We start from the raw sequence: 14,837 nt of genomic DNA on the forward strand, positions 1-14,837 counted from the left end.
TACAAAAATAGAAAATAGAGCATGCAAAGCCATACTTCTTTAAGTCTTTCATTTCTCAGCATCAGAACTATTGCAAAGAAGTTGCTATTGATCAAAAACAGTGGACACATATAGAAAAGAAATAAAAAGGCAATCAAAGAACAAAGAGAATCCAATAATTCTAGTGCCCATTCCTTATACATTAAGATACAAACTATGTTATTTTATTAAAATATAGTTTATTTTCCCTTGCTAAGGAATGTTCTGATCAGTTATTATAAGAAGGTAAGAACTCTATAAAAGGTAACCTATTACATTAACCTATTTGATTTCATCTGGTACATACACAGCCCTGGAAAATAAGAGGTCTTATACAAGACTATTTAATAAAATGCCCTGAAAGGTTAAATGACAAAACTGAGACAGCAGAAATAGTTAAGCAATGGAGCTGGACCTTTGACCTAAATCCACTATAATCCCCCCATACCCCCATATTCAAATCCTAGGCTTATTTCCTCCATTTTTATTTCTTTAACTAAGATATAATCTCTACTCTAACAGTTTTCTGAGGAAATGTGAAAATAAAAATCTCATAAAATAGCAAATTGAAAAGTGAAATAATAAGAACAGAAATGACTTAGTAAAAAACACAGAATAGTATTTCACAATTTTCTTTTTTTTTTCCAATTCATGCACAATTAAAAGAAACTAAAATGCTTTCAATTTTAAAATCAATCGGCCTGGTGTTTATTACTGAATTTGTGAAATTCATAATTTCACACCTCTAAGTAGATATACTTAATGCATACAGATACTGAGGAAAAAAAACATTAAAAACACTATAAATAGAAATATTCTGCCCAACAGACACCAGATGGTAAAAAAGCTTTAAAAGCTGCCAAATTTAAATGAATAGTTGCAGTTTAAAAGCTAGTTATGTCTAAATAATGATCATATGGATAGCCTTTATTTTTTAAAATATTCATAAAGACCTGAATAAAAAATCCTAAAATACATATTTTTCTTTGCAAACAGTGACATCAAAACTATTTTAACAAGGGAAGGATATAAAATATTTACCTCAAATATTTCAACATAATTATTAATTAGATCCTCGATGACATTCACTTCTTCACTAGTTTGTCCCTTAGTTTGAAACAAATAGGAGGAAAAGACCAAGGCCAAATTATGGGCGTTCATGTGATTGATTTCTGAACATTTCTGAACCCTGTGAGAGAAAAAGCGGAGCTTGTTACAACACACTTCTATTTGAAAATGTAAGCCTTCATATTCATTCATCCTCTTTTTTTACATATAATGATTTTTATTTTTTTCCATTATAGCTGGTTTACAGTGTTCTGTCAATTTTCTACTGTACAGCATGGTGACCTAGTTACACATACATGTTTCCATCCTTTTTTCTCACATTATCATGTTCCATCATAAGTGACTAGACATAGTTCTCAGTGCTACACAGCAGGATCTCATCTCATTGCTAATCTAGTCCCAGGGCAATAGTCTGCATCTATTAACCCCAAGCACCCCATTCCCTCCCCCTCCCCCTTGGCAACCACAACTCTATTCTCCAAGTCCATGATTTTCTTTTCTGTGGAAAGGTTCATTTGTGTCATATATTAGATTCCAGATATAAGTGATATCATGTGGTATTTGTCTTTCTCTTTCTGACTTGCTTCCCCCAGTATGAGAGTCTCTAGTTTTTTGTTTTTGTTTTTTTTTAACACACACATATGTAAGGTCTCTGATATAAGAGGTGCAGTGGTGATTGAAAGAAAAATACACAGTTCTTTCTTTCAGGTAACTTACAGTTTAGTTAAGAATATAAAAAAAAGAGTATGGCTAAAGAAGATTTTAGTATAAGTTACAAAGCTGTACTGGATCCTCCCTTCTTCAAAGGAAGAAATCCGCCCCCTCCCCCCACCACTCCCCAAATCCAGACAATCCACTAATGGGCAACCTGCAACTAAGGCATAAAAGTGTGCTTGCAGAATGCTGTCAAATGACTTGTGAGGCTGATGCATAAATAAAAGAGGGGGAGAGGGCAGTAGCTAAGCAGGAAACATGGTAAGAATGGTGAAGTTGGAGGCATATAGAAGAAAATTCAGTGTTCAGGGACTAGGCTACATTTCCCATAAAATACGTATCAAGTGAGAAAGTGCCTGGAAGCAGGTGTTAGGATGGTTATTCAAAATAGGCTATTACCTCTCAAAAAGTAACCACTTAAAAATACAATTACGCTTTTCTTGGATTTCACTAATGGCTTTTTACAATGAACAGACATGAGCAAAAGTCAATTCTCACGGTCAGTAGGCTACAACACTTGAGTCTTATAAAGAGCATTTAAAGTACTCACAAACAGTTCAAAGTGATTAAAAAGAAAAAAAGCCATTGCCCCAATGAAAGGAAATTTACACCAATAAAAATGTAGAACTCTAAGTGATGCCCATGGAATTTTCTGTTAATGCTCTCTGTTACCAGCTATAGATAGAACGGCTGCTTGACTGCCTGTCTAATTACATTTGCAAATTTCTAAAGTACATGCTCAAAAAGGGACACCAACCCTGTCAAAGGTATAAAACAAGACTAAGGTAACTACACCTGGCTATAAAGAGCAAAGACTCGAGTAGGTACAAGAAAAACAAGCAAATGTGACAGCCATATATGTGTGTGTGTGTGTGTGTGTGTAATGATAATGTAAGAAACTCACAATGAAATGCCAAGTTGCACAGCAGAGACAGAGCAAGTGCGATTAGCATACATGATTTCTGGATGCAAAAGGCACTGCAAGTTAATAGAGGAGGATGCCATAATTGTGGCCATCCCTCTCAAAACAATCTCTGTACTTTTTATCACACTAGACTGTAAACATCTGGAAAATTTGATGTCTACTTCTGTTATTAGAATCTAAGTATCTTAAAGTCAGAAACTTTGAGCTAATCACACGGTAGTGTGTTATAAATACTGGTGAATGGAATTAAGTCAATGTTAGTCATGGAGGAAGTGATCTGTTATTTAGGGAAGGGATGGAGGTAAATGCTAAATCAATCTGACTTTATCCCAGTTGACCTCTCAGACTTTTGACAACACTATCAAACACTTCCACCTCTCTTGAGACTTCCTTCTGCAATAGCATTCTCCTCTAGTACCCTTCACCTCTCTTCAGATTCTATAGCTGCTTTAATTTTTGCCATAAACAGGTACCCTATGTATTTTCTTTTTCTTCCTTTATTTCCCTGCTCCATCACTAGCATCCCCAAGTGTCCCATAGTCAGCCAGATCACTCTCTTCCCATACAGCCCTTCTCATCAGAAGCCCACGGAAATTGTTTCTGAAATAGTTTCTCTGCCTCTATTCTTACCTCTTCCCAATTAATCCTAAGATGTGGGTTATTATCCTAAAACAGACTGGATCAGTCATTTCTTATCACTTAAAGGAATGAAATCCAAATATTTTTACATGACCAACAGAGCCTTTCACAACCTCCTGCCAGCCAGCTCTGAGCCATCTCATTTCTGAGCACATCTACTTCCTAGAAAACATCTTCGCTCACAGCTCATACTTATTTTTCTTCTGTGCCCAGTTCATGCATCCCTTTAAATCTGAATCATCACCTGGACCTCAACACACAATGAATCACTCAATCCTTTCCCTATAATTCCACATCTTATGCTAAAATTTTCCATTTTAAAATCCGTCTTGAAGGTTTTGTGTTTTCCTAAAAAAAAAATAAATAAAAAACGCTCTACGGCATCCCTGTGAGTTTCTACTGTGATGTCCCAGGGCTCCTTGGTGCTATTTGGAAACTGTCAACTTAAGACTATTTTGTCATTCACATATTATTATAAAGTATATCGGTTTGACCTTTTAGAGCCACACCTGCGGCATATGGAGGTTCTCAGGCTAGGGGTCTAATTGGAGCTGTTGCTGCTGCCCTGTGCCAGAGCCACAGCAATGCCAGATCCAAGCCGCATCTGTAACGTACACCACAGTTCATGGTAATGCCAGTTCCTTTAACCCACTGAGCAAGGCCAGGGATTGAACCCGCAATCTCGTGGTTCCTTGTCGGATTCGTTTCCACTGCACCACGACAGGAACTCCTCACATGGAATCTTAATGGGCATTATGCTGTACATAGTACTGGCTAAAATGTACATTAGTTGAAGAAAAGGATGAGAAAGGACTCATTATTTGAAATTCAAATGTGAAGTTTAAGAATTATGTATAACTCAATATTTAAAATATTATCATGATAACTGCAGCAGCCTGGTGACATACACAAACTTTTGAAGAAAAAAAAAATACGTCCCAATGTCTCATAAGCATAGAGATAGGACTAAACAGTACGTAGATTTTTATTCATATGATGGCAGTAAGAAAATCAGATTTATACGAATGGAGTTTACATGTATGAGAAGTGATTGGAAATGAAGATAAAGAGAAAAGACAGATTGTGGAGGATTTATAAATTTGAACTCCAAATAAAGTACTTTTAGTAGAATTCATAGAAATGTATTCAAGGGAAGACTGCATCCACACGGGAAGCTGCAAACAATATATTCCTTAAGCAATATTTATACTGATTTAAGTTTTTGTAATAATTCTTGCTCATAGAAAAATAAGCAAATCTTCAGTTTGTTGACTTAAAACGTTATTCCCAAACATCTTCACCCTTCAGATGTCATTTCTCAAGCCACCTCTTATCCTCTCAAATGCAGGGGTTTACATGTCTTGACATAGAAAATGTTTTTGACTTTTCAGACTTCCTCATCTAAGCAATTGCCTGACTTCAAAATATTGGAGTCAGGTTAGATACAAACTCATAATAAACAAATAAGGGATTAAGAGTCCACCAAGAAAAATATGGTGTTCATAGATTCTTGCTATTGAATTCTGGTCCTTATACTTCCTTATCTTCTCCAACTTCCCTCTTTATATATTTTAAAAGTCTTGCTTATGCACCAGATGTATTTGAGGATGCAGTACAAGATTATTCCTAACTCATTTAAGAATTCTCTGGGACTATTTATCTGAAATGTGTCTTAATTACAGAGATGCTGAAGTTGGAATTCCATTTTGAAACTATTCTTAAGATATGGTGAAAGGTTCACACGCATGTGTAAAAGGTTGACCACAACAGTTTAAATTTAAGAAATAATGGCATGTTGAGTGCCATGTTTGAAATGTCTAGAAAAGCTCATGAATCCACCTACCTGTAAAGGTGTTCAACTATAGCTGCCAATGTTGCTCGGTTGACCCCAGGAAGAGTACGTATAAAGGCTCCATACTTTTTTATTCTTTCCTTGTCATCTTGGGTATCTAGAATTTAAATACACACGCATATAAAACTTTAGGCCTAAACTAGTAATACATATTACAAAATGCCTTAGGTAAGTATTTTAAACCAATATTCACAGTTGTATTTCACTGATTCGATTAAGTTTCAAAAGAAAAACATTCGAACTTCTCTAAATCTAGAAAAGTATTTACATAAATATTCTATGGTTATATGTTATAGTTCTTATACTTTGTAATTCAAAAAAAAAGCTCTTTAAAAACCCATTTTATCTTTGACTTTTCCGATTACTGAACTTCAACTGAAAGGAATATATACAATTAGTAACAAATGAGAGTAAAAATTGAAGAGATAAACCAAAAGGATTTTAACTGTAGTTTTGGAAGGTTTTCACCACTTATTTGAAAATGACATTTCTGACCTTTTTTCCTTGTGGAATCATAAAATTCTTCCCTAAACTCTGAACCATCTCAGAGCTATGAACGGTGCCTTACCCCATAGATTGAGATAAAAGGCTTTTCCCCAGCGCCAGAGACTTCAACTCTTTGGAGAAGGTTAGGGGACAGTGGAAGAAGTCATATGCAGGCCCCAGTAACCGGTGCACACTGAGAGGAAGAAGGACCCTCTGCCCTTCTCACAGACATAACATACTTAGTCATAGGGAGGATCAGATGGAATTAATCGCCTTCACTGTTCTACCCTCAAGAAGGTAAATCCTTAGAGAAACTATTTAGGAACCTACAAAGTTCTAGACTCTAGAAGCTGTGCAGTGGTAGTCTGGTCTAACTTACTCACTCACAAGGGAAATAAAAGACCTCTCTTCAAATGAATAACTTGTGCTGACTTTGTAACTCAAGGGGAATGCATTTATATATTCCCTCTCAATTCCCAGCTACCTTTGGAAAAAGCCTTTTTCATTTTCTGTTTAGCCCTCTGCATTCTATTCACAGAAAGCCAGCAGCACATTAATGATTCTTTGAAAGCACACAGTCACTTGTAAAGGGCATTCTAATCCCTGGGGAGGTAAGAAACTCTGTGACACATTTTTGAAGTACACTCCTATTCAAAACTTCAACTGATAGCTCTTTTGTACTGATTTTGCCTGCACGTGAGATCTATAAAAATAAACATGGTCATGATGACTTAACTGTGCTGGTAGATGACTCTAAAAGTGAGAGAGGGAGAAAATCCAGATGACATTCAAAGACTATACTACAAGTGAATTAAGCATTATCTATCATCCCTGGTATAATCTAAACATTTTCCCTCGTGTCATCCAGTTTTTAACTGTAGAGGTCATTGTATTTATTCAATAAAATGTAATTAACACTACTACCTGTATAACAACATGATGTTAGTATAGCATGTTTTCACAAATCTTCTAAGAATAAAATGGATGATATCTTCAAAATAGAGCTTAAGTAACTGGAAAGTAAAACTGAAGATAGATTTCATGTCATACAGAAAATACAATAAGCTATTCAATGAGGTGCAGATTTCAGACACTTTAATAGTGTTCTTAGAAGAAGAAGTCATATATCATATAATCAGGTGTTATGCCACTGTCGGGCATTCTTTGCCTTGGGTGCACAGGACCCAAGAGAGCTCTCTATGTGGTAACCTAGAGAGTTCTGGTTTATTCTTGTCAGATCCAACAAAGGGCACTTTCCTGACAGGCCAGCTTGAGCTACTTGGGATCTGAAAGCAAAGAATTTTTAATCCTATTTTACCCAATACTTAAAGCCTTCTCTTAGTAAATTCTCAAGGGTTCCCATCCAAAGGAAAGGTGAACACACTTCTCTCTGACACATGCTAATATTTCCCAACTGCCTTGCCTGGTAGATTGACAAGAGTAATGACATCTTTGTCATGAAATTTGACAACTTCAGTAAAAGCATATTTGTCACAGATTTTTGATAATTCATTTTTATAATAAAGACACACTGTAAGTCTTTATAAAATAGAGATACTATAAATAACATCATGGTTATAAATTACAATAAAATCTTCTGAAAAAAACAAAAATGAGAGTGGCAAGGTAATTGGGCTTTAAAATATGCATGATCTAATTCCATATTTTATAATCCAGAAAATTACACAATCAACTTTTTTTGTGATTAGAGTTAAACCTATTGATTTGTGAAATAGCAGGAAGCAAATCAAAGACTTCTGGATTAGGTAGTTAAATTGTGAAAAGCTTTATTTTTTAACAGTAATACTACTCTCTTCTTGCTGACATAGATAAGGGTCAGTCTTGGCATAATTTTTCAAACTGTGTATGTTTTGTGACATTTAAAAATTAATTCCTTCAAATATCACATTTGTGTTTGATATTAAACAAATACTTTCAATGAAAAAAATTATTTCTCAAGAGAAGAGCATTATATAGTCAAATTCAAAGGTCATTTCCAAAAAAAAAAAATCTCAAAACAGATTTAATACTTGAAAGAAATATAGTAGTAATTTATATTATAATTCAATGTTACATTTTAAAACTAAAAAAAAAAAATGAAGATTAAAAGTCACCATTTTTTTTCCCATGACATGTGGAAGTCCCCAGGCTAGGGATCAAACCTGTGCCATAGGAGCAACCCAACCACTGCAGTGGCAATGTTGGATCTTTAACCTACTATACCACAAGAGAACTCTTCAAAATCATCATTTTGAAAGCACTGTAGATATGGGAAATATTTTTGGTTTACTAATAAAATAAAGATTATATGTAAATAAAAGATGTGGGGACAAAGACTATAAAATAATATGAAAAATGAAAAAAGCTCTATTAGAAAGCTGGGATTAAAGATAATATTTATATTTAAAAGTCTTTATTGTATTATTTCTATAAAAGGAGTTATTTTGAAATAATCAATATAAATATAGGTTTTACTGAAATCAATTTGACTCATTAACTGATTTAACAAAACTGCTTTTCTAGGGTCATTTCTTAAATAAATTTTCTTATAGTATAGCAAAGGCAGAATATAGGAAAAAGTGAATAAATAAATATATATATATATATATATGTATCTCTAAAGAGGCAGAATAAATGAAAAAGGTAAAGTCAAACAGCTACATGGGAAAATCATGTAAAACCAATCTTTTATTAAATCTTTCATTTTAATCTTAGTAAGAAATTAATAGCCTACATGGATTTGACTATAATACTTCAAAAGTTAAGACAAAGTAAGCATCTAGAAATTTACCAAAAACTAAGTATTACCATAAAACACAAATTAGCTATTACCATTATAAATTTCTCTTGAAGCAGATATAAACAACAATTGATATTTGCCCAGTTGCTGTTCTGAGCCATTACATCCAGAATTCCTTTCAATTAAATGTTCAGATTATCAAGGTTTTTAAAATCTATTATCAAATGAGAAGACAAGCCTTTATTCTGTTCTATATTACATGTATTACCTAAGGCAGAGATCCAATATGGATAGAGCTCCTTGGTAAGAAGTGCATCATCAATGTCAGAGAGAAAACACTTCAACACGCCCGTCACATCTTCAAGCTGATGTTTTCCAGCCCTCAATTTAAAGCTTCTTGCATCCTTTTTGAAACTCTCCAGGAGTTCACTTATGTGCAGAGGATCACCATTCTTTTGATAGATATATTTGCACCCCAAACCTTGTTAAAAAAGAAAAATTCATATGAAAAAAGTCTCAGAATCCACTTTGAACCATTTTTTTTTTTTGTGGGGATGATACATGAGGCAAAATCTAAAAACTGATATAAATATGCATGAGAGAAAAAAGTCCCCACCCCCCCATAAATTTTAAGTATTTAAAATGTAAACCTGATGAACAAACTATTCCATCCTCAGCTTTTAGTAAGCCCCCCACCAGCCCTTCCTTGAGCTCTTCATAGCATCTTTTCCAAATGTTCTTTTACTGCAAGTGTCCTACCTTCACTTATTCTCCCAGAATACAAACTTGCCTCTAGTTTCACTGACCAGGTGAGGTTCTCTGGTATAAATTTCCTCAATTCCTTGCACTCATATTCATATATTTATTCTGTCTCTTCCCACATGCACCTTCTTCTAGATGAAGAGTTGGTTCATATCTTTCTCAAAGATAGGAATTCATCAAGTTCCCCATATATAACCGCAGGAGTAGCAGTGGTTAGTTGAAGAAAGAAGATTGGTAATGATAATAATACCAAAAAAAAATTAAATCCTCTCTTGTCCCCTCTCAGGTCTCTTATCTCTCTCCTTCCAAAAATAATCTCAGTTTCCTATACTTATTCCTTCTAACATCTCACATCCCTGTTAATCCTTGAACCAGACAATCTTACATCTGTGCCCCGTTACTACTCCATTGTGGCTATCTTCATCATGAATATCAATGACACCCTATTTTCTAGAAGATTTTCAGTTTTTATGTAATAAGAATCCCTTGCCATGTCTGGCACTCAAAACGTATCCCTGCTAAAACGGAATCAAAATAGCAGAAGAGTAAGAGTAAGACATGGCTCTAACCTTCTCCCACAAACACCCAAAAAAAAAAATTCTACATGTAAACAATTCACACAGAACAGCTGCTGAATACTGGCAAAAGACCTAAAACCTCCAAAAAGGGCAAGACACCCTCCACGTAACTGGGTAGAACAAAAGGAAAAACAAAGAGAGAGAGAGAGAGATGAGGCAGGAAAAAAAGAATCAGGAAAGAACCAGCACTCCTGAGAGGTAACTGTGAAAGTGGAAAGGAATCTGAACATGGGGAGGCCACCTAACTGATGGGTAGAAGAGCTGAGACAAAGCCTCTGTCCAGACTCACGAAGACGAGAAGAGAAAAAAACTCAGGAAAAAAAAAAAAAAACGAAGAAAGAAAGAAATGAAAAAGGAGAAATCTCAATGGATAAAGCAGAAATACAAAAAAACCGTAAGAGAATACTATAACAATGCTATGCCAACAAATTGACAACCTAGAAGAAATGGACAACTTTCTAGAGACAAACAGCCCACCAAAACTGAATCAAGAAGAAATAAATCATTTAAACCAACTGATCACTAGAAATGAAATTGAGTATGTAATAAAAACACTCCCTACAAACAAAAGTCTAGGACCAGATGGCTTCACAGGCAAATTCTACCAAACATACAAAGAGGCACTTATACCTATCCTTCTTGAACTTTTCTAAAAGTTTGAAGAAGGAACACTCCCAAAGATATTCTATGATGCCACCATCACCCCAAAACCAAAACCAAAGACACTACCAAAAAAGAAAATTATATGCCAATATCTTTGATGAATATAGAAGCAAAAATTTTCAACAAAATTTTAGCCAACCAAATCCAACAGCACATAAAAAAGATCCTATGTCATGCCATGATCAAGCAGGACTTATCCCAAGTTCACAAGGATGGTTTGATGTATGCAAATCAATCAACATCCTATAGGACATTAACAAAAGAAAAGTCAAAAACCACATGATCGTCTCAACAGATGCAGAAAAAGCATTTGACAAAAATACAAAATCTATTCCTGATGAAAAAATCTTACCAAAGTAGGTATCGAGGGAACATATCTTAACATAATAAGAGCCCTTTATGACAAACTCACAGCCAGTATAATACTCAATGGAGAAAAGCTGAAAGCCTTCCCACTAAAAATCTGGAACAAGACAAGGATGCCCACTCTCACCACTTTTATTCAACATAGAATTGGAAGTCCTAGCCACAGCAATCAGACAAACAAAAGAAATAAAAGGTATCCAAACTGGAAGAGAAGAGGTACAACTGTCACTCTATCCCTAAGACATGATATTATATAAAGAAAACCCTAAGGACTCCAACTGATCAACCAACTCAGCGAAGTAGCAGGATACAAGGTTAACATTCAGAAATTGGTTGCATTTCTGAATAGTAACAATGAAATATTAGAAAAGGAATATAAAAATACTTTTTAAAATTGCACCCCCCAAAATTAAATACCTAGGTATAAACCTGACCAAGAGGGTGAAAGACTTACATGCTGAGAACTATAAAACAATAATCAAGAAAATTAAAGAGGATTCAAAAAAATGAATCCTGGATTGGAAGAATTGATATCATTAAATGGCCACACTACCCAAAGCAATATACAGTTTCAATGCAATCCCTATCAAAGTGCACATGACATTTTTCACAGAGCTAGAAGAAAAATTCAAAAACTTACATGGAACAATAGAAGACCCAGAATTATCAAGGAAATCATGAGGAAAAACAAAACAAAAACAAGCAGGAGGCCTAACTCTCCCAGACTTCAGAATATTACAAAGCTACATTAATCAAGACAGTGTGGTACTGGTACCAAAAGACACATACACACCGATGGAACAGAATAGAGAACCCAGAAATGAACCAGACACCTATAATCAATTAATCTTTGACAAAGGAGGCAAGAATATAAAATGGGACAAAGACAGTCTCTTCAGCAAGCGGTGCTGGCAAAACTGGACAGCTGCATGTAAATCAATGAAACTGGAACACACTCTCATACCATGCACAAAATAAACTCAAAATGGCTTAAAGACTTAAACCTAAGACAAGATACCATAAAACTCCTAGTAGATAACATAGGCAAAACATTCTCTGACATCAACCATACAAATATTTTCTTAGGTCAGGCTCCCAGGGCAATAGAAATAAAAACAAAAATAAACCAATGGGACTAATCAAAACTTTCAAGCTTTTGCATAGCAAGGGAAACCATTTAAAAAAAAGACAATCTAAGGAATGGGAGAAAATAGTTGCAAGCCATGCAATCAACAAGTGCTTAATTTCTAAAATATACAAACAACTCATAACAATTCAACAGTGAAAAAACAAAACAAAACTACAACCCAATTGAAAAATGGTCAGAAGCCCTAAACAGATATCTCTGAAGAAGACATGTGGGGATTAGCAACAGGCACACGAAAAATGCTCAACATCACCAATTATTACAGTAATGCAAAACAAAACTATAATGAGGTACCACCTCACATGGGTCAGAATGACTGGCTCTAATTAATAAGTCAACAAATAAATGCTAGAAAAAGTGTGGAGGAAAGAGAACCCCTTTCCACTGTTAGTGGGAATGTAAATTGGTACAACCACTACAGAAAACAGAATGGAGTTACTTCAGAAAACTAAACACAGAACTTCCATATTCTCCAGCAATCACATTCCTGGGTATATTTATCTGGACAAAAATTTCATTGAAAAAGATACATGCACCCCATGTTCACTGCAGCACTATTTACAATAGCCAAGACATGGAAACAACCTAAATGTCCATTGACAGATGAATGGATTAAGAAAATATGGTATATATACACATCAGAACACTACTAAGCCATAAGAAAGAACATGATAACTGCATTTGCACCAACATGGATGGAACTAGAGATTCTCACACTAAGTGAAGTAATTCAAAAAGAGAAAGACAAATACCATATGATATCACTTATATATGGAATCTAAAACATGACAGAAATGGACTCATGGACATAGAGAACAGACTTGCGGTTGCCAAGGGAGACAGGGAGGGAGAGGGATGGATTGGGAGTTTGGGATTAGTAGATTGAACTATTACACTTAGAACAGTTAAGCAATGAGGTCCTGCTGTATATAGCACAGGGATCTAGATTCAATCACTGTGGTAGAACATGACAGAAGATAATATGAGAAAAAGAATGTATATATATGTATAACTTTGTCACTTGGCTGTATAGCAGAAATTCACAGACCACTGTATATCAACTATAATAAAAAATAAAAAAAATAAAAGCATGAACCTTATAGGATTATGATAAAAAATAAAATGAGAGAAAGCATAACAATGAAAACAGGCTTCAAGCTCATGCCTGTTTACATCAAGACCTGGAGCTCTTGTATATAAACCATCTCCCTTTTGATTATGTGTTATGAAGTGTGCTAAACACTACAAATATTATCTCATTTCATCCTCATAATATGAAATAATAGTTAATGAGGAGGTACTATTTTTCCACTTTTTGTTTCCTGTACTACCCATAGAAAAAAATGTATCTCTGTTAAAATTCTGTTATTCTCAAGACTTTCATGATCTTATGACCTCATCTAGTGTTTACTGATGATACTAGGAATCCATTCTCAATTCTCTTCTCTTCCCCAGCCCTCTATACAACTCTCTGGATGACCCCACCTATTCTCACCACTTCAACTATCACATGTAAATTTCAGATATTAATTTCTAAAATTTGAAATGCACACAGGCACTTTAATATACATATACAATATAAATAATCATGTAATACACAATACACTATACTTAAACACAGGAAAAAAATTACTATCCTGCCCCACTCACTATTTCACCTCCCAATCCCAACATGTTCTTTATCTTGTTCCTGTACCTCAACATATGGCATTGACTTCCCACAAGTCCTTTACAAGTGAGAACCTTTCTTTCTCATTTGCCACATAAAAAAAACTGTCAAATTTTTCATCGTGATTTCTCTCTCATAACTCCCCCTTTTCCATCCCATGTGCTATGATTTATTTTGTGCACCCCATTTCTCGCTATGCTATCCTAACTTGCTGTCCCTATTCTTGTGCAGCCCACCAGTCCGTCTCAAAAATACTAACAGTGTGATCTGAGATACACGTCTGCTGGTGTTACCGACAAGCTTTAAAAATAGGAACACCACCCTCCCACTGCCTGAAAGGCAAGTTTGAGGATTTTATTATGTATAAGACCCTACACGAATTACTCTAATTAACCCTCCTGCCTCTTTTATCTTTCGCACTAAGTTCTTTTTTTTTCATTTTTTTTATTACTCAAATGAATTTATCACATCTGTAGTTGTATAATGATCATAACAATCTGATTTCACAGGATTTCCATCCCACAGCCCAAGCACATCCCCCCACCCCACAAACTGTCTCCTTTGGAGCCCATAAGTTTTTCAATGTCTGTGAGTCAGCATCTGTTCTGCAAAGAAGTTCCGTCTGTCCTTTTTTCAGATTCCACATGTCAGTGAAAGCAGTTGATGTTGGTGCCTCATTGTATGGCTGACTTCATTTAGCATGATAGTTTCTAGGTCCATCCATGTTGCTAAAAATGCTGGTATTTCGTTCTTTTTGGTGGCTGAGTAATAGTCCATTGTGTATATGTACAACATCTTCTGGATCCACTCTTCTGTTGATGGACATTAAGGTTGTTTCCATGTCTTGGCTATTGTAAATAGTGCTGCAATGAACATTGGAGTACATGTGTCTTTGTGAGTCATGGTTTTCTCTGGATAGATGCCCAGGAGTGGGATTGCTGGATCAAATGGTAGTTCTATGTTTAGTTTTCTGAGAATCTCCATACTGCTTTCCACAGTGGTTGCACCAATTTACAATCCCACCAACAGTGTACTAGGGTTCCTTTTTCTCCACACCCTCTCCAGCACTTATTGTTTGTAGACTTTTGGATGATGGCCATTCTGGCTGGTGTAAGGTGGTACCTCATCGTGGTTTTGATTTGCATTTCTCTAATAATGAGTGACGCTGAACATCTTTTCATGTGTTTCTTGGCCATCTGTATGTCTTCTT

At 35.2% G+C, this 14,837-nt stretch overlaps 1 protein-coding gene across 6 annotated transcripts in view; it reads right to left on the bottom strand.

The window, feature by feature from the left end:
• ARAP2 (ArfGAP with RhoGAP domain, ankyrin repeat and PH domain 2) overlaps positions 1-14,837 on the bottom strand; it is a 172,202-nt gene that overhangs the window by 57,035 nt on the left and 100,330 nt on the right. For all 6 annotated transcript variants that reach the window (XM_047799201.1, XM_047799202.1, XM_047799200.1 and 3 more), the window contains 3 exons: positions 8,711-8,923; positions 5,208-5,313; positions 1,060-1,207 (listed from right to left, as the gene is read on the bottom strand). In XM_047799201.1, coding sequence (XP_047655157.1) covers positions 1,060-1,207; positions 5,208-5,313; positions 8,711-8,923 — 467 coding nt within the window. The remainder of the gene's footprint in view (positions 1-1,059; positions 1,208-5,207; positions 5,314-8,710; positions 8,924-14,837) is intronic.

Source organism: Phacochoerus africanus, chromosome 10 (genome assembly GCF_016906955.1).
Source record: "Phacochoerus africanus isolate WHEZ1 chromosome 10, ROS_Pafr_v1, whole genome shotgun sequence".
Taxonomy (NCBI): Eukaryota; Metazoa; Chordata; class Mammalia; order Artiodactyla; family Suidae; genus Phacochoerus; species Phacochoerus africanus.